We start from the raw sequence: 24,347 nt of genomic DNA, 5'->3' as shown, positions 1-24,347 counted from the left end.
GCTCGTCAGGCACCTTATTCGTCGACCAACACATCCTCATCGTAACCCTATTCATCGCCATCAGCGAGGAACAATCGTGCCAATGCGCTCCAGTCCGCAGTGCAATCAAGCGCGCAGCATTCAGAAGACGGCGCTGGGCCAGCGCGACAGACCGATTTGACGGTGGCTAGACGCGCAATCCCAAGCTAGTAGAAAACACCTGTCAACCATGATTAGGGCATCGCTCTGCAAGCCATGCCAGCAATATGGCTGACAGGCCAGCCGAACCCGTTACCTTGTTGCAGCGGGGCTGACGGCAGACAAAGATGCTTTGCACGCGATTGGAATGCAATGCGGTCATGAGGTCGACAATTGCGCTCCCAACAACATGCGCACATGGCTGACCCACGACCATGTTGCCAAATATGACCCGGAACTCAGCTCGAAGCGAACCGAACAGCGCTTCGATTCGTAGAGTCTATGAAGTTGCTCGGAGAGTTCACAGTCACACAGTGCCATGTATTCGTCAGCGAGGACATAAAAGAGGTCGCTTTGCCCACCGTCTGAGTACCAACCGCGCTCGTTAACATCTTCCATCACTAAGGAACAAAAGCAGCATCACCCGACCGCAATAATACTCAGACGACAACATGCAGCTCTTGCGTATGCTCCTCACCTCTGGCCTCGTTGCCACAGCTGTTGCCCTCCCAATGGCACAACAGCCAGGCTCGGTGGCGAAGAACGATGATGGATCTCAACATGGACATCAGAGTGAGTGAGCTCTGTCACGAAGGCGACGCAGCACCGACCTGCCTGTACCTAATATTTCATCGCTCCGTGTCTTTTCGCATGACCGCCCGCATCCATTCTTGACGACTCGCTGACCACTGATATCCCGTTATAGACTCTTACGGTGAATCAGAAAGCGTCAGTCTTGATGCCAATCAACATACCAATCAAAATGTCAACCAAGATGTCAATCAGAATGTCAACAAGAACGTCAACCAGAACGTCAACCAGAACGTCAACCAGAACGTCAACCAGAACGTCAACCAGAACGTCAATCAGATCGCCAGCCAACAAAATTCCAACTACAACAAGCAGGAGGAAGAGGATGAGAGTGACAATGAGAGTGAGAATACTAACCTCAGCGATAGCAAGGACCAAAGTGAAAGTGACGTTGGCAAGTTGAACGGCGGGGAAGATAGCACTGGACGGGGGCACGGCGGAGCCGTCCAGAACACTGTCGGCTCCGAGAAACTCGCTCAGTCTGGCGGAGGCTACAACGGTGGCGGCAGTGGCTCCGCGCACGGTACCGGCTCCGGCGTGTCCCAAAACAAAGCGACGTCTGGTGGAGCTCACAGTGGAGGCGGGGGCGGTGGCAGTGGCGGTGGCTCTGGATACGGTGGAGGCGTAAGCGGCCATGAGAACGATTCCTCGGACTCTGAACTTCAGGAGCAGTCCTCTGACTCTGAGTCCCAGCAAGATTCCTTGGAGTCTGATTCCCAGCAGGGCTTTTCGCAGACTCTATCCCAGCAAGATACCTCGGAGTCTCTTTCTCAGCAGGATACCTCGGCGTCTGGTATCCAAAAGGGAACCTCTAACTTGGGATGGCAGAAGCATTCCTCTAATTCAGGATATCAGAAAGATTCCTCTAACTCAGGACATGAGCAGCAGTACCCACCAGGACAAGGATCCGGATCCGGAAGCAGTTACGCGCCTAGTGGCCAGAACAAGTATGACAGCGACTAACTAGTGTAGTCCTCGTAAGTGCTCTCAATTCTTCCACGGCTGCAATCCTCATAAAGCCCTTCCGCTGACTGATATGTGCAGCAAATCGGATGGTACTTCTCACACGAGCTTAACCTGACAGATCACAAGAAGAACACGATGAGGTCTGATGGGGTCTGATGATCACGAAGAAACGAGCTTAATGATGTTGCGATTTGTTGCGTCTCTCCCTTATAGCACTCTCCCTATAGTCCATAGATTTAAGGCTGCAATTTCCACAATAACTTCCTGTTTCTTCCTACGACAGATCTTTCTCAACCTTACACTCACTGCAGTGTTAACATCAAGGGATCGTTCTGAAAATGTCAACATTGTCGCTGCACATGAATTCCCGAAATTTATCCGAGCATCGGCCGCACGCTCGTGCACAAGCTCGAGCTCACGTCCCCAAACATGCAGGCCGGGCATTCGTCTGCCTACTGCCTTACTGCTGATACACCACCACCTTCCACACACACAGAATGGCCATGAACTTCGCGCCCTACCAGTCCTCGCCGCCCGAATCCGAACGCGCCAAATCGCCTCCGCCTGTCCGCAGTCCACCATCCAGTCCAGGACCCCAATCGCGCCAACCGCGCACGACAATCGCCTCGGTTGCAGACCGCGAAGACCCCTGGGCAGCAGCTCGCGCACAGAAACTCCCTTCGCCCTCCCAATATCAAGACCTCTCGGACTCGGAGAATGAAGATGAATCGCAAGAAATCTCTCGCGCCAGTCGCAATCCATACTATAACGACTACATTGGTTCGCGAGCGCTCGAGGGAGGCGGTAATACGGCGTTAGGCGGCAGGGGAGGTCTCACGTCCATTTACGAGACCTCGTTAGGCTTGAACATTGCATTGGAATCCACGCTCGCCTATCTACTGCTTCCGCCAGCCGGTGGTGTGGTGCTGCTACTCTTTGAGCACAAGAGCGATTACGTCCGCTTTCACGCGTGGCAGAGCGCGTTAGTGTATGTTGCGACATCTGCATAATGTGTGGACTCATAGGACCGAGCTGACCCATATTCTTTGAACTACAGATTCTCAGCACTCTTTCTAGTGCACATCATCTTTTCGTGGACGGCGGTCATTAGCTGGCTGCTTTTCGTGTTTGACATTGTGCTGATAGGATACCTGGCCTACGGAGCCTGGAGATACGCCGAAACACTGGATCGCGTCGAAGTCCCGATCTTCGGCAGACTGGCGAGCAGTTTTGTGGATGATGAGTGAGGCACTCAGCATGCGCCATCGAACAACAGAAGTCGAGGAACGCTCTGAAAACCCGGCCTGCCACATCATGGCGCAACGCCCTCCAGCTCCGACTTATTATTGAGGACTCCTGCATTGAACAACGAGACTGATATTGACGTCAACGCCAACGAGAGCTGGCCAGTCCGGGCGTATTGCATCGATTTGGAATCTCAGCTGCCAACTGCAAATTGAGAAGGTCAGGATGTGGAGGTTTTCCTGGCATCTGGCATATGGCATGATTTTATCGACAAGGAGCAGACAAACTAAAGATAAGGCCTTCCGGCATACTTGCGAACCCACGACCGCATAGCCAATGCCGATGCATCCATCCTAGCGCTCCTCGTCACCCAAGCTGAACGCGTCGTTCACTCTCTCACGCTCGGCGAAGAACGCCGTTCCCAAATTGCGAGACATCACGGTTCCTACAGAATGCATCGAGGGAACAACGCCTCCGAGCATCCCGTCGACTTTGTCCATCTTTGATCACGTGGGCCACTTCACTCAGCGAGTGAAAGGAACATTTCAAAGGAGAATGGACTGGAGCTCCAATTCGTTCAGCACCTGTCTCGAAGCAACCTCATCCCGAACCATGTGATGATAAAGCACATACGGCGTCAGAAGATGGTGCTTCCCGACCGGTCTGACCTCCGACATTTGCCGATGGCTCTGCAGGATCAACTTATCGTACTTCTCTTGCTGTGGTGTTGGGAGCTTGTGTTGCAGTGAGGTCACCACTTTTGTCTCCCCCGACTTGAAATGATGGCCAGGGTACATATACCCGTCTACGTCGAGCTCCTTCAGAAGAGGCCGAAAGCTTTGTAGTGTTTCATCCAGACGATAGTCGTGTTTGTGCGCTTCGAGCACAATTGCTGCGTACTCGTTGAGGTAATTGAGACTGGATTCGGTGAAAGGGATCACACTCTTGTTGAAGCTTGAGTGAGATGCTTTGCCTCGCAAGTCACGCACGAGGCCGTCGATCTCCATGGCTCGCAACAAGATGTTGACGCCACCAAGCCACTCGGTGGACGGGTAGAAAATTGTCTGTGCGAGCAGCGTCCTGGCCAGCGGAGTATACGTCTCCTCCCTAGCCTTCATACCTTCGGCGGTCAGGTTTCCTCGAGCAGTGCCATTTGCGTAGCCATCAATTTTCAATTGGTCGAAGAGCGGAGTGAAATAAACAGGCCACGTTCCAAATTCTCGCCCTGGCATGCCTTCGGCGTACTCATCAAGAATGTTCGCGATCTTGGAGGCATAGTTGATATCCTTTGGCTGTTTTGGCTCCAGCCTTGTGCTGTTTGATGTCGAGGTGTCGTTGCCGCTCGGAGAAGCTGGAGCTGGAGGAGCATCGGCGGTGTGTGCGACCCAAGGCGCAAGTGCCGCTGAGATGCTGGCCTTGCTGCTTGCGTGGTGGTTCTTTTTCCATGTGTCAGGATTGACCAGCCAGCCGAAAATAATTTGTATGAGCTTCGCTATGAAATTGGTTCCGCCTCCTGAGGCTTGCATCTTGTTGTAGGAATGGCCGGCGGCCAACAGAGGACCAGTGCCGTCGCGCAAGCTGTCGGCCATTGCAACACAGACATGATGTGGCCACTGATTCTCGAGACAGTCGTTCAGAACAGCTCTGGATATCTCACCAGCACGCTCGCGCGTTGCAATGTTGTACGGCGCCTTAGGTTCAGACGATGACGAAGCCACATTCGCGTTTCCTACCCTCGTGCCGCCGGTCATCAGCCTTTCAGGAGGATGCATTCGAGATTCCTTACGGGAAGAAGGATGGAGCTGTCCTGAAGCGTGCTTCAATCTCTGCTTGATGAGCCTCAGGGTTTGCTTATGCCAATTTCGGTTCATCTTGATTCCCTCGGTGTTGATGGCATGGATGGACCCACAATTCGGGGCTGTAGAGTTACTGGGCCAGCCTTGTGGGAAGTAGAATGACCCATCGTCGCGTTCGCTGGATAGCAGCGGCTTCAGATCCTTGTACAAGTCTGCACACCCGGAGTCCTGGGTGAGTGGCGAGAGTTGACTGCTTGGATCCTTTTTGGCGCAACCGTTGCGATGCCAAATCAGAAGGCCGTCAAGCAGCGCTTGACGGTGTTCTTTCGATCCGATTATCCATGGTGCGGCCTTGGGTTCATTTGTCGTGTGAGGCTTTGATGTTGGACCAGGCAGGTGTACAGAGTTATTCGAGACGTGTGGTCCATGTCTGAAGACTGGGTGTGTGAAGGCGGGCGCTGGCAACCCACTCACGTATGGAATAGAGGCCGCGACGGCGATGGCGGCAGCGACAGCTTGGAAGTTGACCATGATAGCTGATTGCACCGCTCACTGCGCAGACTGGTGCGAGTGCGCTGCACGAGAGTGCTATCGGAGATGGTATGCCGCTGGCTCACGAACACCCCTTCGAGAGATAATGGAATGGCCAGATTGCGATAGGTAATGAAGAGAGTAGCGCAGGTGGGCTTCAAGACGCCTAAGCTGATATATATTAGGACGCCTGGCGTCTTGAACCGATTGACGGGAGACTTAGTTTTTCGTGCCCACAAGCTCCAGGGAGGGAAGCGAGTAGAAGACGGCACAAGCTCATTCTGTCCTGCGGTCTGCACATTACCCGGCTCGACACTGGCCACCGGAGCTGGCGGTCCATGGACGGCACACCGATACCGTGGTCGGCTTGCAAAGTTGGACCGAAAGGCAGGCTCGCCTCGGATCCGATGAGAGCCGGTTCAACGCGACAACATGGCGGATAGGACTGGCAGTCGCGATCCATCTGGATGGCAAAGAGCGACCAAAGAAGGGTCTGCGGCGTGCGTGAATTCAGTGGAGGAATTCACCGGAAAGCAAACTAGCGTGTTGTAGTGTCTAGCTCGGGCGGCGGCGACCATCGCGCCTGACGCAGATTCCTGAGGCAACGACTCACGGCTGAAGAGCACGAGCAGGTGCTCCACGCGAGAGAAGGAGCATCTGCCAGCTGAAGTAATTGCGGAGAGGGCGCCTGACGATAGCGATAGCCCAAACGCAGAACCGGTCGTCAATCGAGATATTTCTACAGGACACCAGGCGCGAGACCCCTTTGCCCGTGCAGCACTGCCTGCCAGTCCGCCTGACGTCGACCAGCTCAACCACAAGGGCACACACGGTATCTCGAAGATGGGGTTCGCGGCAACGATCTCACCGTGGTAGTAGCGGCGCTAGCGACGATGTTCATCCTGTCATTTGGTAATCACCAGGATCGCATATTTTCTGTCTCGAACCCATCATTGCTAACATAAAGTACTAGTTTCAGTCTTTTGCCTCTTTGCCATTGTCGGTCCCGAAATGGGGGAAAGCCTGCTCAGAGGCCACACCGAAGTCTTGGCCATGTTATGTGATGATGAGCACGAGGATAAGATGTACTTCTTTCATCTCATTCCGCCCGAAGATGACTATGACTAGTCAAGACGAGGCAAATACTGGGGTTGCGGCGGGCAAGACAATAGCGTCAGCAGACGGCCTGGGCTATGACAGACCAATGTGCTCTGTCGTTCCCCAGTTGTCGGAGCTGGACTTTGTCTGCATGGCTCCAAGGACAGTGCGTCGAGCATGACGGCATCCCATTGCCGCGAGAAAGGTTCCAGCTTTGAGAAGGAAAAATATGCCGCGCAGTTCTTAAGAGGACAAGGCGAGGAAAGAGGAAAGCAGCTGCGATTGATGCCAAGAATGCTGTGCTGGCTGGAGGAAGTGGCAGCTATTGTATGCCCTAGCACCACAGATTCATTATCCTACTTCATGCAAAGAGCAACTGATGGAGCCGCGTACGGTCATCCGTGCAGTAACCTATCAAACAGTGCTGGTCATTCATAAATAAATCCTACTCATCATCACTATCGTCAATAATGAATCCCGCCCGAACATTTCGCCTCGATACAGCAGGTTTCGCCAACACGACAGGATCCTGCTCCTCCTCGTCATCGTCACTATCTACAATCCTCGCAGACGACTTGTTCGCCGACACTTCTTTCAAGGGCAGATTTTTCTGCTTCTGCGGCGGACGATGAGACCTGTCCATTTCATCTTCCATGTCCGATGGTAGAGGAGAGGAGTCGTGATCATCAGAGAGCTCGATTGGCGAGGACTGCTTGGAGCGTTCCTGTCTGTTTCTTGGGGCCAGAGCCGATTCATCGTCGTCATCGCTCGATTCGACACCAAGAGGTGAGGATTTCCTGGACCGTCTCCGTGGCACTATTGCCTCTGCTGCGTCGTCGCTGCTTTGGTCCCCAGCATCGATCATGATTTGATCTTCATCGCCGCTGTCAACGAATTTGGAAGTCTTTTTCGCCTTCTTCGCCGCCTTCTTTGCCACTGTCTTAGCCGACTGCTTTGTTTTCTTTCCCTTTTGCATGTCATCGACCTGTCTCTCTGCTTCGTCCCCAGCATCGTCCATCTGTTTCAAAAGTGCGTTGCGGATGACGCCAGCAGTCTTCTGTCTTCTCTGCTCTTCCAGTCTGAAGAACTCCGCATCGGCTTCGGCATCACTCTCGTCGTCAGACTCCGTGATGAAGAGTTTTGATTTGATCTTTGCGTTCTTCTCCCGTTCCTTCTGATCTCGCGCTCTTCTCAAATCGTCAAGCTCTTCTTCAGTCCTTTCCACTGCATTCCTCTTTCTTCTCTTCGTAGGCTTCTCGTCATCGTCTTTGCGCTTCCGTTTCTCTTTTAGGTTTGGCGGGAACATTGCTTCATCGATGTCCCCACCACTGCCGCTAGCATCGGTGTCAGAGTCGTTATCGTTAAATGTGGCACCTCTTCTCCCGGCTGCCTTCGATCGAACAAGGTCTGCAGCAGTCTTGTCGTCCTCGAATGTCGGAGGATCGAACTCAGCTTTTTTGATTTGATTCAGTGCATCGTTGAGCTGCGAGGCTGAGAGTTCGGAAGGAATGATCCAGGCGGCTTCCGCATCGTCCGCAAGACCCAGTCGTTGGAACCCGAGGGTGGTCAGCAGAAGTCGGAGGTGCTTGTCCTTGAACAGAGCAGCCTTTCGCTCCTCATTGTCGGGCGTCGCAAAGATTGTGGGCGCTGCCTCTGGCTCGGGCGCATCGGCTGCAGCTTCCGCTCGATCCTCCAGACTAACCAGGCCCATGCGTGCTGCTTGATCGTCTTCCCAAGACTGTCGCTCATCTGCCGCATTTTGCAGCTGCTTCTTCACCCAGTCAAGATCTTCAGCCTTAGCCTGTTCGATCAGAAGAGATGTGGCAATAGCGATTCGTTGCTCCGCAGCCACAGACGGCTTGATCTCAAGCTCAGCTGGGGGTCGCGGTGGTCGTTTCTCAACCACCTGCTCGTAGCCGTTCTGCAGGTAGAACAGTGTGTTTGGAATTTTGCTGAAAAGCATCTCCACGATGCAAGCCTCCCGCCAACCTTGCCCAGTAGTCTCTCTATCTACCCATTTGATACATCGACGAAAGACCTGTTGCACGAGCTGCTCCCAATCTCTGTACCCTTCCATAGCCGAATCAAGTCCTTCTGGCCCTTTGATCAGCTTGTGGAAAAGGGCAAGGATATCAACTCGAAATAGCAGCACGGCCAGCTCATGCTTGAAAGCCAAGCGGTAGAAGTATCGATGAGCTCGCTTCAGCTGTACCGGCGTGAGGTCACGGTAGTATTGCGTGAAGGAGTTGAAGGTGTTGACGCAAGGCTGCGACAGGAATTTGGCCGAGTATTTCGCAAAGTCGAATTTCCTTTCCGACACTGTTCGGGCCACTTCGCGAGCATCTTCTGCCGCTTCTTCAGCGTCGTCGCCGGCTTCACCATTCGTCTGTTGCTGCTTCTTCTTTCTCGCTCTTCGTTTCGATCGGATCTGCATATCAACATTCTGCTTGCTGTACCGCTCAAGCATCCGGACGAAGACATGCACACATTCTGTAACAGCATCGAGGTAGGCGAATCCTTGATGCGTGTAACCACGGAGGATTTGCACGATTCGATCATGCGTCGACTCTTCATAGAAAATGCGGTTCTGAATATTTTCGGCGATCTCCTGATCCTCTTCATCCTTGCTTTCCGCCATGTTCTGCACGGTGAGCAATATCTGCGTGAAACAAAGAAGTGTAGCATGCAAATCCTGCCAACTCTTGTTATCGAATGCCTCCTGCATCTGCCTGTTGAGCAGGACAAAGGTCTCCTGATCAAGCACTGCCGCGATATAGGCGAACGTGTTGTCCTCTGGACCTACTTGTGTCGCGCGATCTGCGTTCCAGGAACCTTCTCTACGCGATTGATCCCGGCGGGCTGCTTCCGCATTGAGGAACCATGATATTAGGTAGAAGTACTGTTTGTTGTGCATGCTCTGTACTCGGTCTGCTTCGCGCTCAATGGCTTTCCGCAGTGAAGAGAACAGCGGGTTGAATGATGAGTCCAAGAAATCTCCAACAAACGCTCTCAAATGCTTCCGGGAGTTGTCTGACAGATCCACTCGCATGCCAAACTCCGAGTTCTCATCAAACTCTTGCGCGAGCTTGCCACGGTACAGTGGCTTGTCCCATTTCTTGCTCGCATCCATGTGTCGTAGCGTATCGGTCTCGTTCGTCATACTCGTCTGTCCTGACACTGTTGACAGCTTCTCATCCTCGCGCTTCACCCAGATCATGGTTCCAAATCGGTTGTGTCTGGTCGGAGCATGTCTCTTGTAGCTATCCAACATTGCCTTCTCTTTTTGCAGCAGGTTCTTGAGCTCTGTCGTCTCTTCGGTGTTTACCTGCTCTCTTTTCATGAATAATTTCCTCGCGTCAACACCTTTCAGGAGATGGAAAAGAACCTCCAACAGAATCACGTCTTGCTCTTGAAACTCATCTCCCGTTCCCGAGCCGACTGTCAGCAGCACATTGAATACGTCCTGCTCCTGGAAAGCCTCGATCGTGGCGGAGCGGCTGATGTCGTTTTCGTCTCCTTGCGAGGGGAGGTGTTGTGGTTGTGTGATCATAGCCATATTCCGGAAGAAGTACATCATTAGCTTGATGATGCCTTCGTCCCTCTTGCTCCTCTCCCTCCTCGTTGTGGCCATGGCTGGCAAGGCAGTCCGCACCACAGTCCTCAAGACCTTTGCATCCTCGAATTGTAGCACAGCCCTCTTGTAGCCCACCTGCGCGAGCTGCAAGTATGGAACATGCCGATGATGGTTGACTGTCGCTTTCTCCTCGTCCAACTGCAGCGGCCATGTCAAGGGCACCAGTAGTTCCAGACATGCCAGCGCCAACTTGGCCTTGTGCTTATTCTCCTGCGCATCTTCGGGCCACAGGGCAAGGATCTCCAACAGATCTCCCTTGACCAAGTTCGCCTCAGCCAGCACGCGCTTCACATCGTGTCGGTTGGTCTTCTCGTCGTATAATCGTAGCCATCGTTGCAAGTCCTTGAGCACGGCAACGGCATCGTCTCCCACGCTGTAGCTGTCGTCGTAAGTGGAGCGACCACCGACAGCGTTGACGAGCGAGGTGACATAGGCGCGCACCTCGACGTCGACCGTCGTGCTCTTTTCGAATGGGTCCATGTTGGCGTTCTACATTCTCTCTACGTGAAGCCAGCGCGAACGCGTTCTTGCCGGAGACGCGTCTGGCTCGCGCGTGCAGCAGGTGGAGCGGGGACGGATCGGGCCGAGCCGAGCTTGGCGCCAGTACTCCTGCCTCAGGCACAAGCCATGCTCTGCGACACTCTGCTCTGCTCTCACCATTCGGACATTTGCCTGCATTTGCTGGAACTGCATCTTCATCACATGCAACGTTGCATCTGACAGCTCGCGTGCTCGTGCACACAGTTGCATGGCGCTGCGCACTGCACTGCACACTCGCATTGTAGCCGACGATACTTTGATCCCTGGGCCCCTCGGCAATCGAGCTCTGCTAAGCCGAGAAGCTACATCACATTGTTTTGCACTTTACTCTCCCACGCTTTCATCAATCTCCTCTCGCCCTTCCGTTCGCGCCCATGATGATGCTGACGAGACGTCTCGCTCCCCACGTCTCGGCCAGGCTCGTATTGCCAACATGCCTCCACCGGCGCTCCTTGTCGCACACTCCCGCGGCGTTAGCTGAAGCGGCTACAGTAAACCGGCTCGGAGTGATAGGCAAGTCTCCCATGTCGTGAGCGACGAGAGAGGATCATAGACTAATGCCATGCAGGTGCTGGCCAGATGGTATGCCTGCCGCTCCGCCTATCATATCGACTGTAATGCAGCTGACTGATGATCAGCCGTGATTGTAGGGCCTGGGAATCGCTCTGGTGGCTGCCCGTGCTGCAGGCGTTCCCGTCACTCTCGTCGACAACTCCCAGAAATCCCTCGACAAGGGGCTTTCGTTTGCCGACAAGCTGCTCAGCAAAGATGTCTCCAAGCAGAAGCTATCCCAGGAGGATGCAGATGCTATACGAGGGCGTCTCACCGGCAGCACCAGCATGAACGACCTGAGCAACGTCGACATGGTCATCGAGGCCGTGCCTGAGATCGTCGACCTCAAAACCAAGATCTTTGCACAACTTGCCGCCACATGTCCCGCGCATGCCATCCTGGCCACTAACACGTCTTCCATTTCGATTACTCGGATCGCCGCTGCCACCACCACAGTACGTACACGTCACCCTACATTATCAGATGAACTTGCAGAATGCGAACCGCAGTACATGCACCGTCATGCTAAATACCTTTCCTCTGATAGGATCCCACCGACCTCAGCGCCTCTTCCCGCGTCGTGTCCACGCACTTTATGAATCCTGTCCCAGTGCAGAAGGGCGTTGAAATCATCTCGGGCCTCCAAACCTCCCCCGCCACGCTCGCCACCGCCATTGAGTTCTGCAAACGCATGGGCAAAATCCCTTCCATCTCTGCCGATTCTCCCGGCTTCCTCGCCAATCGCATCTTGATGCCGTACATCAATGAAGCTATTATTTGCCTTGAGACCGGTGTCGGAGACGAGGAGAGCATTGACAGCATCATGAAGAACGGGACTAACGTCCCCATGGGCCCACTGCAATTGGCGGACTTCATCGGTTTGGACACCTGTTTGGCAATCATGGAGGTATTGCATACGCAGCTTGGGGATAGCAAGTACCGACCGTCTGTCAGGCTAAGGCAGATGGTGGATGCGGGATGGCTGGGTAAGAAGAGTGGAAAAGGCTTCTACACATATTAGACGGGAAATGAAAATGTGCTCCATTCTCGACGTGTCAATAATTTCGTGGTCTCAGTATGTCAAATCTGGGTTTGTGTCTGGTGGCTCTACATGGCTGTTTGTGTGATAGATGCGGCTGTTGTGTTTGGGGCTTGCGGCTCTCTTCCACTAGCTTCTCAGTCTCCTCCCCCTCTGCATGTGTCTCGAGCAGACTTGAGTTGCTACCAGACCAGACACAAGCCATGTCAGTCCCTGTGTGCACAAGCACAGTCTGCCCCCAAGAGGGGGGCTTTCCTTGAGCTCTGGCTGTGCGCTCGAAATTCGCTGCCTGGCACTGGGCAGGTAAAGCCCTTTTGCATTGGAGGGCAGGTGACAATGCAATAGATCTATTTCAATGTTTGTTGGCACTCCGCGCGTGGAGAATATTGTTCAGCATCGAGGCGTGGCGGGAGTGTGAGGAGTGCCACCGTGCTGCGGACTTTGAGTTTCGGTGGACATGCCTGTTGGGTGCCCTGCTGAAGCGCTCGTGTCAATGCTCGAGCGCGTCTGCTGGTAGGCTGTCGATGCTGAAAGGTGTGCGGTAGTGCTGTCTTCGATCAAGCCCATACAGTCGAAGCTGGCCGCATGAGATCCATGGCTGCTCCGTTGCCCTTTGGTTTCATGCCGTCGCTAGTCACGTCCACGACGCGCATTGCAGACTTGATCGCGTCTCGGCGTGCAAACCAGGCACTGTGGCATGAGCTCCGATGTGACCAGCTGCTCGTCAATTGGCGACAGCGACATCGAGCGAGAGATAAACTTGCACCAGGTTGCGGACCGCGGCAGCGTTGACATCAACACGAATCACGTCCGATGACACCTAGAGTTGCGCAGCCGTCACCAATGCAGGCTCACTCTCAAGGCGTTGCGTGTCGGAGGGAACAAGGGGCGAGCTGAGGGTCAGAGGTCGCCTCTGAAGAATAAAAGCTGGGCTTCACAACTGTCGTCAAAGGTTTGCAAACTCTGCGCCCTGATCAGAGGGCCAGCTCGCGTCGTCATGCGTCGCTGCTGTCGTCTGCACGTTATCGAATTCATCGTCGACGAAAAAATCATCCTGGAAGCGGTTCTCGAAGCGAGTCGTGAGCTCCGCAGCCTTCCGGACATCAGTCAACGAAGGGACCTTCTTCACCGGAAGCTTGACAGCATCCTTCTGGCGTTGTACCATGAGCTTCATATAATACGTGCCGTCGACAGCGTGCTTGACAGGCCGCACAGCGGCAGACTGCCAGTCGACGTCGAAGCCTGGTAAGCTGGCTTCCTTAACATAGATCTTTTGCATCATGTCTCCGAGAGTGTTGACGCCCTCACAAAGCTCGTCATTGTCATGCGAGTCTTCGAACCAGAACATGACATCTCCTCTGCCCGTGCTGGGCGGAGGCTGAGTGAGCAACATTCTCTGCCACGATGGGATGAAGGTTCCGCTCCTTGTGGCCGGATCAGCGAATGCCACACTCCTGAGCTTCCATTCTCTCGTTGTGTCGAATAGGAGATCATTCAGGATGACGACTTGTTCTAAGAACTGCTTGCTACGTTGCGAGGTCGCGTCCAGAATGTTGTATCTCTCCGACTTGGAGGCATCCAGCAGTCCCAATTCCAGGATCTCGTCAAAAGAATTGGTCGGCAGCAGGAAGAGTTTCTTTTGCAGCATTTTGCTGTGCCGGATGATATAGTGCCATCTCCTATCGACGCGCTGGGAGAGTAGCAGGGTTTTGGTGTCCAAATTGAGCAAGATGAGCTCGAGTAATTCCCCAGTGTCGAGGGTGGCGGTCGCTGCTGCCATGTCTTCGGTGCAGCTGTCACGGTAGCTCAAATTTGTGCTTGCGATCTGCACGTGCGATTCGCCGGCTGACTGGATGCCAAGTGGCTGGCAATTCGTGTTTCTGACGCTCTTGCTTCAGCAGGATACCCGGAGAAGTCGCAGCGTCTCAGCACAGTCGGGAGGGCGCAAACACCATATCGCGCGGCCTGGAGCAGGGCGTGCGAAGAGGTGTAAGAGGATGTGGATGTGGTGAGCTGTCGTTCTCTGCTCCTCGTGATGTGGGCAGCATTGCGCTAGCGGGCAAGCGCAACAAGCGACGGTGGGTTGCAGTGTCTGTATGGCCTCTCAGCCTATGAGCTGCCGAGGTCATCGTCTGACCAAGCGCTCCGCAATTCTCTCAATGGACTTGGCCACGCCACGAGGCGATGCTTCGCCAGCCACGAGCGCAACACCCGCCTGGATGCGGTGCAGTTCGATGCATGCGCCGCGTGGTGCATGTGGTTGTTCACAGCTTTTGCAGCCTGTCATGTCTCGCGCAAAAGTGCTGACACCAACCAAACCCCCACGACACCCTTCTGCCTCTTGCGGGATCCACCTCTAATGCACCACCTGCTCATCGTGCAAGGAATCTGGTGGGCTGCGTAGCGTTTTCCTCCGATCGCAAGGCAGCAGGACCGACGCTGCCTGATTCGAGGTTGCAGAGGAGAGGAAGAGGGTGTCTTGTCCTGCGGACAGAAGTGTAAGCGAGGGCCAGCGCACAGGAAAAACCGGGAATACAAAATCGACCATCAGAATGCCAAAGCTACGCCGTGAAGGCTGTCATACTGTGCTCGGCACATGACGAAGAGTTGCTATCGCGACGTCTTCGCGTTCCAGGACGCCGTGCACGATGCGTGAGTGAATCACACGTTGCGGCCTGTGTGCTTGCATTGGCAGGAGTGAACGTGTCAACGAGGGCGATGTATCGGAGACAGCAACTCGCAAGCAAGCTGCCGTGAAGGCTGTTGGAGAGTTTTGACGAGCAACGAGGCAGCGGAGCGGAGCGAGGTAGCGGAGATGCAGCCAGCAGTCACGGTAGGTGATTTTGTCTTGGCGTGTCCTCCTCTCCTTCCTTCTGCCTAACCAACAACACTACACAACATCCATCTACCACACGCCACGTCTCTTGCTGAACGGCAAGACTGATGCGCAGAGTGGCTACATAACGTGCGCGAGCATAGCAAGCGGAAAACATATCGCAGACGCCACTTGCAACGAGAGATTTCTCCAACCGACTCACTGGCCGGGAATTATTAATAATGTTTCACAAGAAGCCTCACTCTGAAGAAATCAACCAGGAACACAACACGAGCGAGCACAATGCCGCCGACATCGCCATGCAAGCAGTACCTGGACTGTTCGCAGTTCCCAAGCAAGACAAGCAACACACGTTCGACTGGGGTCGTGATCAGCAATCTTATCATATCGTCGGATCTAGGAGATCAACGGGACCACATTCTGCGAGCTGACTACACCCCAGCTGAAGTTTGAACGACATTCCTTTGATTGCGCATGTCTCCCACGCACGCCACGTTGCTGACAACTAGGTTTGATCAACGTGTGACACCACGCGACAGGACTGGTCGAGCCGGGTATCGATCGTCTTGATCAGCAGAATCGAGAAAGTAAGCAGCAGGCTCCCGAAGAGCACTCATCGCACGGACGCTGCATGTTGGCTCGAGACATATGAACACGCCAGACTGAACTGGAACAAAAGAGTGAAATGAGAGAAGAAAGGCAACCTTTGTGCAAGATAAAGTGGCATTATCGCTGCGAAGAACCCATTTTATACCAACCATCACCCAAGCTTCGGGGGAATCATGCTACAGGGAAGAGACCCGCGAGTCTAACTTGAAAAACATCCCGCAATATCATCGTCAAATCATCTCAGCTTCAAAGAAGTCTCCATGTGCTTCTCATTCGCAACAGGTGAGTAGCCGAAGATGTTCTCAACCATCTCTCCACCACGCACCGCAAGAATGGAGAGGAGCGTATCAGAGAGACCATGTGTCTTCTCATTGCAACCTTGCAGCCAGACGCCAGCGCCTGGGTCGACAGCTCCCTCCTCGAACTCAACAGCGTAGTCACGCTTGACAGTCCAGTCGTTGTCCTCGGCGTCGCCGCCCCGCATGAGACCGCGGACTTCCTTCAGCATGTCCTTGTGCGAGTCACGCTTGTAACCGCTGGCCACGACGACCAGATCAACCTCCAATGTCTCGGTGCCAACATTCCTGTGGTGTTGGTACAGACCAGAGTTGTTCTGGATCTGCAGCTCGACGGCCGGCTTGCCATCGACCGTGATATCCCGCAGGCCAGTGACTTCCCGGTGGGGCTGGATTCTCTGTGGCCAGTCCTCTTCTGCGATACCCTTGAGGCGGTATGTGTACATTTCATTGTAAATGTGCTCAAGCAATTCGATTCGGACGACACCGTAGTTGGTCGCTTTGTCCATGGCCAGAGCATTTGCGCGAATGTGTGGATCCTGGGAGAAGACGTGGTCCACTCGGTCTGGGTTGAATACTTCGTTGACACTATGCCTAGTCAGTACGTGCAAACGAATTTCTCATAGTAGGACTTACAAAGGCGAGTCATCACTGGGCTTCAAGGCCGCACCTCGAATCAGTAGCACGGATTGCGTTCCTGGGAAACGTGTGGGCACATCATGCCAGCACTCAGCAGCACTCTGTCCGCCTCCAATAACGGCAATCCTCCTCGGTCTTGAGCCCTCTGCAAAGATCTTGTTGATATGTGTGGCATATTGCGAAGAGTGGATCACTCTCGGGTGGTTCTGTGGAAGCGATCGCGGGATGTTGGGTCGACCTCCCGCGGCAATGACGACATGCCTGGCCTTGAGCGACTGTCGTTCGCCAGTCTGGGTGTTTGTCGATTGCACGTTGAAGTACTCTACAGCGCCCGTCCTCGAATTCCGTGGGCCAGCAGTAACAGTGTCCACATTCTGGCTATAGTCGACGACGTTGTTGAAGTGCTCTGCACACCAACGCATGTAGTCTTCGTACTCTATCCGCTGAGGCAGGAATGTGTTCAGGTTGGTGAATGTCACTAACCGGTCGTTGCTGTGCAGGTAGTTCAAAAAAGTGAACTCGCTTCGCGGGTTTCGGAGAGTTGCCATATCCTTGAGGAAGGTGATTTGCATTTTCGCGCCTGGCAACAGCATACCAGCGTGCCATGCGAACTTGTGCTGCTTTTCCAGGAAGCGCACACGCGGAGCACGAGTCGATAGCCTAGTGTCGTTCAGCTCCAGGCTGTCGTGGAGAGCGACAGCAATTGCGAGAGACGCGGGGCCGAAACCACAGCACACGAGATCTTGCACTTCATCGTCGCCATATCGATGCAGATTCGATCGCTTGATGCCGTTGACCATGCTGAACATGTCGTCAGGCGAGGTGATGGCCGTTGAGTTCTCCGAGTGTGGAGAAGACGACATGTCGTCCAGCAGTGAATGTGGTGCCATAGTGGAAAGTGTCTTCGATTGTTTGAGTGGACCAGACAAACAAGTGTGATGCTGGTGGTTGATGACAGACAAGACAAGGAAGGATAAAAGATGGGTACGATGTGCCACAAAAAAAGGTACTTCAACTTGTCAAGGGAAAGAGTGCTCTCGCTTTCCTCTAGTAATAGATTGACTTTCTCCTCCCACGCCTATTCCAAAGCACGCAGCTCGGGGCTTGCTTCAGTATGGGGCCAAGGTAAGTTGCCAGGACCTTTCGGTTTACTAGCACGCCCGAAACCGGCAGGTACAAGAAAGAGCCGACGAAGGGATGAGTGAGGGCCGCAGTAGTAATGCTCAGCAGATCCGTGAGCTGAGATCGAGCGGACGTGGGCAGACACACGCAGCAACAAGCCCCCGTCGGTTCGTTCGTTTGTTTCGAACCAAACAAAAAAAGTCTATGGCGTAACTCGAGTGACATACATTTTGCCCACGCGGCGGGCGGAGATTCTCCGGATCAAGATGATCCTGTTCCCACAATACAATCTAATCTGATCATCTGTGCTGTCTTGTGTCGCCGAGCGCGCCCGAGGAAAACCAGCAGGAGGGGTGGAGGATGAGCGGATGGCGCAAAAGAAGGGACAAGTTTGCAAGGGAAAGGCCGTTTTCTGCCACCCTGCCTGCAAGCCCATTCCGTCAGCGCACGCCAGCCGTACAGTAGTGACTCCACGCCGTCTACGCACCGGCTTAATTTTTTTTTCTTTTCCTGTTGCATGAGCTCCAATCACGACTGGCCGTTCGTGACGTTGCGGCGCTTGCTTAGCGTCATTTGTCGCAGGCAGAACGCGCATGCAGGACGAGGATCTTCAGAGATGATGATGCATGCAGGGATCATTCAAGAGAACGGGGCGTTGTTCGTGTGCTGAGCGGGCTCCAGAGAGGCTGGCAAAAGTAGTAATCTCGGCTAAGCCCAATTTGGCAATTTCTCATCAGGAAACACAGTTCTCTACCCCTACCCTGAAGGCGTGACACGACGTGTATAGTCCTAAGACCTGCACAGTAGATAGAGGTTACTGTAGCGATCAAGTCCATATCGCTTTTGTGGCCTGCCGACGAGATTCAAAAATGGACCCACCACGATTGGGTGATAAATGACAATCAGTACTTTTGTCAACACCTTGGGCCCCTAAGCGAAGCGAGAAGGCTGGACTGGGTGGGCTGTGGTCGCGTTAGACTTATCTGATCCGAAGCCGTTCTGCGCTAACAGGATTTCTTGACATGGGTTTTGGAAGATCTAGACTGTGAGGGGAAATTTGCTCCGCTTCCTGGCAAGTCTTGGTCCGTAGTGACAATGATCATGAATTATGAACGATGGCAAAAACCCGCTATTGCAAGTGTAGCTCCTGTAGGAAACAACATTGTTGTCGTTTACCCAGCCATGCTGTAGTCAGTCTGCTCGGTGAAGTCCCGAGTCCATAGCTCCAGGTGAATCGTATGTTCTACCGGAAATAGCCGTCAAAGCGCCCTTAGCAAGGCTATCGAATATTCCGACTGAATGTCTCGCAGGTGCACAATATTGTGGATGCCATCCAAGTGCCGAGGTCGGGCGCTCATGTGGCTGTTGCCCTGCATCGTACGACCCAGAGCTATGTACCGCGTAATGCGACTGAGTGTCTCACGTGTACGATGTTTCGGACAAAGTAGCGATCGTAATGCATCCACGCACCACGGGCATCTCGCCTTGCTGATGAACCGGGAGAACTTCCATTGTGCGCTACTGTTTTCTAGGTCGACGATCCGGGAGAACCTCCATTGTGCGCTACTGTTTTCTAGACCATTCGCCAAGTGGGCGACATGTCGGATCAGATAAAAACTTTTTTCGTTGGTGCCAAACGCCAGACCCCATGCCTACAACCGAAAGAGTAGTGCGACACCAAAGTGGCCCCAAAGCCATGCTAAAATCTGCAGACTAGAGCTGCACATCAAACGAGAGCCTGTGTCTTGGCCATGGTAGCATACAGTCCACCTTGGCGCACGAGCTCCGCATGCGTACCCTGAGCTACGAGCTTCCCCTGGTCGAAAACGAATATCTGGTCGGCGTGCTGGATCGATGCCAATCGATGTGCGACGATGATTGTTGTGCGTCCTTTGGCGGCCTCGTTCAGGGATTCTTGTACATGTGCTTCGCTGTGAGCATCGAGCGCCGATGTAGGCTCATCAAGCAGGAGAACCTCTGGGTTGCGCACCAGTGCTCGCGCGATTGCCAGTCGTTGTTTCTGGCCTCCGCTTAGCCGAGAAGAGCTGCTCGATCCACACTCTGTGTTATAGCCATCTGGCAGACTAGTGATGAAGTCGTGGAGGCCGCACTTCTTGCACACGGCTTCCGCATCCCGATCTGTGATGGTGACGCCGGGAGGCGCTCCCAATTTGACGTTGTACGCGATCGATCCTGTGAAGAGGTCGGGTTCTTGAGATACCAATCCCATGCAGCTGCGTAATGTGCGAACGTCCATGTCTCGCACATCTTGGCCGTCGAACAGGAGCGCACCTTCCGTGACATCGTAGAAGCGCTCAATCAGAGCCATTGCAGAAGATTTGCCAGCTCCTGAGGGACCAACAAATGCAACGGTTTGTCCCGGGCTGATGGTGAAGTTGATGTCGCTCAGCGATGGTTTGGATGTGTTGGGATACATCAAGGTCACGTTCTTGAACTCGAGCTTCTGTGCGTATTTCTCGTTCGGCCCAAGCTCCATCGACTTGCTGGGACTGCTGTCCGAAAGCGATGGTGTCGTTGGGGACTTCAGGGCTGCATACTGAGCTTCTGTTCGCATAATACTTGGTTGACAGTCTAGCAGTGTGAATATGCTTCGAGATGCAGTCTTCGCGCGTGCAATTTCGGGACTGAGACTGAAGAAGTGACCAGCAGACTGCGCCGAGAACAGGAGAGCTGGGAGTACGATGAAGAAATCAGTCGTACTGTATGTGCCGTTCCTGACGTTGCGCGCTCCCCTAAGCTTATGGTTAGAAAGGTTAATGGAGGTTGGGCGAGACTGTACTTACCACCAGTATGCCAAAGCATAGACAAAGTAAGTAACCGAGAAGCAAAATGCGAGCAATGTGTTGGCATAGTACACGAAGTTCCGCAGCTTCTTGAAGGGTGTCATGAGGGAAGTACGATATTGGTCGATCAGATGTTGCTCGAGGCATAAGGCAGTCACGGCACGACGGTTGCGGCAGGCTTCCGCGGCGAGTGCTGTGGCATCTGTATATGCTTCCCTATGCTCATTCTCGGAAGCGGTGAGCAGGCGTAGTCGTGCCCAGCCTGCGATAAGCATCACAGGCACGGCAGCGAGGAGGACCAGTGCAATTTTCCAAGCAACAATGTGCGACAAAATGATGCCACCAATGACGGAGGTGAAGATGGTAAAGATTGCTCCGAGTGCCACACCACCCAAAGCAGAAAGGTCGCCTGGATCTTTTGTGAATTTCGACATGAGTTGCTGCACAGAATGGCCGGATTCGGAGAACCACTGCATGTCGAGGTGTAAGATATGCTTCAAGAGCCGCGTCTGCATCGAAGCAGTGATCCTGGACGACACTGCACCGAATATGCTGCCACTGGCCAAATACGATGTCAAGGCCACCAAAGCCAGTATGAAGAAGATGAGGCAGAATAGATCTGCCCGATCGTAGTAGTTGGGGTTGCTCGGGCCAGTGTTCAGCAATTCGATCAAGTTTCCAAAAACAACAGCTTGTCCCAGGAGAATGCCGCCGCTGACTATGCTGGCAATAATGCCAACCACGGCCAGCAAGCTGTCTTTCTTGGCGAGTCTTCCAATGCGCTTCGCAATGTTCCAAAGACTCATCTTCGCTTTAGCATCATCCGAATCAGTCTCTTCAGTAGCCTCTGACTCTGCAGACCCAACCAGATATGATGACCTGGTTCTGTGCAAGCCAAATGTGCTTTCCTCTACAGGAGATTCCTCGGCATCGCTGAAGTTCGTGTTCTGAGCATCCAGTAGGCCGCGGAAAACAGAGTCTTCACGCGAAGCGAGCTCGCGTGGCGCTCCTTGTTCGACGACTTGGCCATCACTGATGACTGCAACCGTGTCCGAGTCGAGTGTTGTTGACAGGCGGTGGGCGATCATGATGACAGTCACTCCAGTGGCGGCGACATTCTTTACAGCCTCCACGACTGCAACTTCGGACCTTGCATCGAGTGCAGCAGTCGGCTCATCCAGAATGAGAACAGAAGGTCGTTTGATCAAGGCTCGTGCTAAGCAGACTCTCTGCCGCTGACCACCAGAGAGCTGGATCTCGTTTCCAAGGCGAGTGTGGACGCCTTGAGGTAGCTTCTTCAGAAAATCCACGTTTGCGTCCCTGAGTGCCTGATCGCAACGCTTTGCTTTCTCCTCTTCGGTGACGTCTTGACCCAAAAGTCCGTAACAAACGTTCTCGAAGATGGTTCCAGAGAACAAGATGTTATCTTGATCCAGGACCGCAACTTGGGAACGCAAGTGCCCAGAGTCGATGGCTTTGAGGTCATTGCCAGCAATGTCAATGCGTCCAGAGTAGTCGTAGATGCGCAACAGCAAAGCCACTATCGTAGACTTTCCGCCACCGCTGGTGCCTACCAAAGAAGTGAACGTGCCCGCTTTAAAGAGTAAGTTCAAGCCCTTCAATATCTTTACGGTTGGTCTTGCGGGATACTGAAACTCAACTCCTCGGAATTCAATGTCGCAGCTTTCGAAGCTGGGCTTCACATCTGTCTTGCGATACGTGCCAGTGTTGTCGCTGGTATTGCTCTCGTCGAGAAGCTTCTGAATTGCTGCCTTGGCTGCCGCAGCACGTGCAAAGATCTCCAGGAACGGTGCAAACTGGCCGACCACAAAGGAGGCATCCAGGATCAGAAGTACGACGGCATATACAGTTCCCGCATTTCCTCCATCTGCTGACCGGCTGCCGAGGAAGAACGCCAGCGCGTTCGTGGAGAAAGCGATGAAATAGACCAGTGCTGCTTGCAATGCCGCAAGAACGGCCTTTTTGAGGTTTGCATGAGTCGCCTCCCCGACAAATTCGATGTGTCTCTGGCAAAGAGCTTCGATCATGTCAAAAGCTTGAACGATTCGGACGGCGCCAAGCGCGCTCTATATCATGTCAGCATGCATAAAGTTTAGGTGCAACGTGGTATCAACGCACCTCGACGATCCCGTTAGCTCGCTCGTTCTTCTCGTTGGTAGCCTTACTGCATTTCGAAACTGCAGGCGATAAGATAGCGAAGCTTAAAGTGACCGCGGGCACAACAGAGGCGAGGAGGATGCCTGTTAGTCTGGCATCCAACATGAAGCCGACGACAAAGGCAGCCACGAAATAGGATATCGCTTGGATGAAGATGCCCACTTTCTCCGAACATCCCGCTTGGATGGTATCCATCTTCTCGGTAAGCAGTCCATTGACGTCGATGTCGTGGGTGTCCAGATAGGCTTGGTCCAGGTGCAGTAGGCATTTCAGCAGCTGCTGTCGCAACTTGATACTGACATTCTCCGCAGTCAATCCAAAGCCGATGGTGTAGATTGTCGTGACTACGAAATAGCCGACCGCCACTCCGATTAATTGCACCAACCGATCGTAGAGAGCATCCTCGGCCGGTGGAAATTGGTTGATGATTTTGCCGAAAATGTAAGCGATGATGGGGAGTGGTATACCAGCGACAACAGCGAAGAAGGCACTTCCGATGGCAATAGCCTTGTGACTCTTCGCCTCCAGAGGGTCGTAAAGACTCAAGTATGAGTTCTCAAATGGGTTAAGACCCAGCAACTGAGCGTAGATCTTTTTGGAGAAGCCCACAGCCGGACTTTGATTTGCTGGAAATCGTGCATTTTCGAAGGGCGCTGCCTGCGTCTCCGGCAAAGGCTCTGAGGTGCCGACAGAGATGCTTCGCTCTTGAGATGCCGCACGGCTCTGACTTGCGTTCGATGCAGTACGAGAGCGACGCACATCCAAAGGCTCGTGGGGCGCGCCCTTTCCAACACTTTGCGGAGGACCCATGCTAACGAACGATGATTGTGGAAGGCTGAAAGTCGCAGGTCGACGCCCTCAGGTGGGGGGAGATAGTACGTGCCAGCACAAATCGATCACTCTCCTCCTCGTTGTGAATGTGCCATGCTTCGGGGTAGCACGACTCTGGTCCGAGCAAAGGCCCGCTGCAGGCTGTGCGATTCCGGTGCCACCTCGAGACTAGCAGTAGTGAAGACTCGTTAGTTGCGTGACTTTTCGTTAGCAGTCGGGCCTGTGTCCAGCAACGTGCACGACACTAAGATGGTCAAGGTAACCCTGGCATCACTGCACGCACACCGGAGGGAGATGAGGAAATGTGCTCCGGGTGTGCGCGACTACGACGGTACTGGTACTGGTACTGATCCATAATTTTCGACGCGGCCTCGAAAGAAGCACGTATGACCCAGTGGGCCTTTTGCGGAGGCAGGCTGAATGCATTCGGATTCGGCGCCTTCAGCGGCATAGGAGCTGCATGTCGCTACGATCTTCCAGGTGCAGTACCGCCTACAAGCCAAGCAGCGTAGTGGCTCGTAGGGGGACCTCTGACCTAACTTTTAAGTTATCAGATTATCAGATGGAGCAGGGGTGAGTGGCCACAAGGCTGTCGTTCGGCGGTACAGACCCATGCTCTGCTCGCCATGGCAGTACGAGTGCCGCGCTGCTACGGACTAGCAAGCACTGGGCAGACCACAGATGGTGAGGCTGGCGTGTGCAGTGAAGCCGGTATCGGCGCGTTCAGGTCGTGCCGGTGTGTGTCCCGTAATAAGTGATGATGATGATGAGTAGTAGCACCAGTAGGGCGAGCGCGTCGGCGATTGTTGCTTGTGGAGCAAGAGGAGCGCTGATCGCGGCGAGGTGTGGGTGTGCAAGCGAAA

At 53.8% G+C, this 24,347-nt stretch overlaps 8 protein-coding genes across 8 annotated transcripts; 3 read left to right on the top strand and 5 right to left on the bottom strand.

The window, feature by feature from the left end:
- Positions 1-629: 629 nt before the first annotated feature.
- On the top strand, positions 630-1,731 carry RHO25_003776 (uncharacterized protein; the record flags this gene model as incomplete). The annotated part of the gene is made up of 2 exons (XM_065602439.1): positions 630-750; positions 884-1,731. 2 exons carry the CDS (start codon positions 630-632, stop codon positions 1,729-1,731), a joined length of 969 nt encoding a protein of 322 aa, XP_065458511.1.
- Positions 1,732-2,231: 500 nt separating this feature from the next.
- RHO25_003775 (uncharacterized protein) lies at positions 2,232-2,981 on the top strand (the record flags this gene model as incomplete). The annotated part of the gene is made up of 2 exons (XM_023599259.2): positions 2,232-2,722; positions 2,792-2,981. 2 exons carry the CDS (start codon positions 2,232-2,234, stop codon positions 2,979-2,981), a joined length of 681 nt encoding a protein of 226 aa, XP_023455711.1.
- Positions 2,982-3,524: 543 nt separating this feature from the next.
- RHO25_003774 (uncharacterized protein) lies at positions 3,525-5,306 on the bottom strand (the record flags this gene model as incomplete). Its single annotated transcript, XM_023599258.2, has 1 exon — positions 3,525-5,306. One exon carries the CDS (start codon positions 5,304-5,306, stop codon positions 3,525-3,527), a length of 1,782 nt encoding a protein of 593 aa, XP_023455710.1.
- A 1,543-nt stretch (positions 5,307-6,849) lies between these two features.
- Positions 6,850-10,518, bottom strand: RHO25_003773 (uncharacterized protein; the record flags this gene model as incomplete). Its single annotated transcript, XM_023599257.2, has 1 exon — positions 6,850-10,518. The coding sequence occupies one exon, from the start codon at positions 10,516-10,518 to the stop codon at positions 6,850-6,852; it is 3,669 nt and encodes a 1,222-aa protein (XP_023455906.1).
- A 493-nt stretch (positions 10,519-11,011) lies between these two features.
- On the top strand, positions 11,012-12,151 carry RHO25_003772 (uncharacterized protein; the record flags this gene model as incomplete). The annotated part of the gene is made up of 3 exons (XM_023599256.2): positions 11,012-11,050; positions 11,229-11,585; positions 11,678-12,151. 3 exons carry the CDS (start codon positions 11,012-11,014, stop codon positions 12,149-12,151), a joined length of 870 nt encoding a protein of 289 aa, XP_023455907.1.
- Positions 12,152-13,115: 964 nt separating this feature from the next.
- Positions 13,116-13,949, bottom strand: RHO25_003771 (uncharacterized protein; the record flags this gene model as incomplete). Its single annotated transcript, XM_023599255.2, has 1 exon — positions 13,116-13,949. The coding sequence occupies one exon, from the start codon at positions 13,947-13,949 to the stop codon at positions 13,116-13,118; it is 834 nt and encodes a 277-aa protein (XP_023455693.1).
- Positions 13,950-15,849: 1,900 nt separating this feature from the next.
- Positions 15,850-17,439, bottom strand: RHO25_003770 (uncharacterized protein; the record flags this gene model as incomplete). Its single annotated transcript, XM_023599254.2, has 2 exons — positions 15,850-16,498; positions 16,547-17,439. The coding sequence occupies 2 exons, from the start codon at positions 17,437-17,439 to the stop codon at positions 15,850-15,852; spliced, it is 1,542 nt and encodes a 513-aa protein (XP_023455695.1).
- Positions 17,440-19,397: 1,958 nt separating this feature from the next.
- Positions 19,398-23,463, bottom strand: RHO25_003769 (uncharacterized protein; the record flags this gene model as incomplete). Its single annotated transcript, XM_023599253.2, has 3 exons — positions 19,398-20,424; positions 20,476-22,562; positions 22,615-23,463. 3 exons carry the CDS (start codon positions 23,461-23,463, stop codon positions 19,398-19,400), a joined length of 3,963 nt encoding a protein of 1,320 aa, XP_023455687.1.
- Positions 23,464-24,347: the final 884 nt, after the last annotated feature.

This window comes from Cercospora beticola, chromosome 2 (assembly GCF_033473495.1).
Source record: "Cercospora beticola chromosome 2, complete sequence".
NCBI classification, from domain to species: Eukaryota; Fungi; Ascomycota; class Dothideomycetes; order Mycosphaerellales; family Mycosphaerellaceae; genus Cercospora; species Cercospora beticola.
Note: the sequence above shows the minus strand (reverse complement) of the source record. Positions and strands in the feature narration are given on the sequence as shown.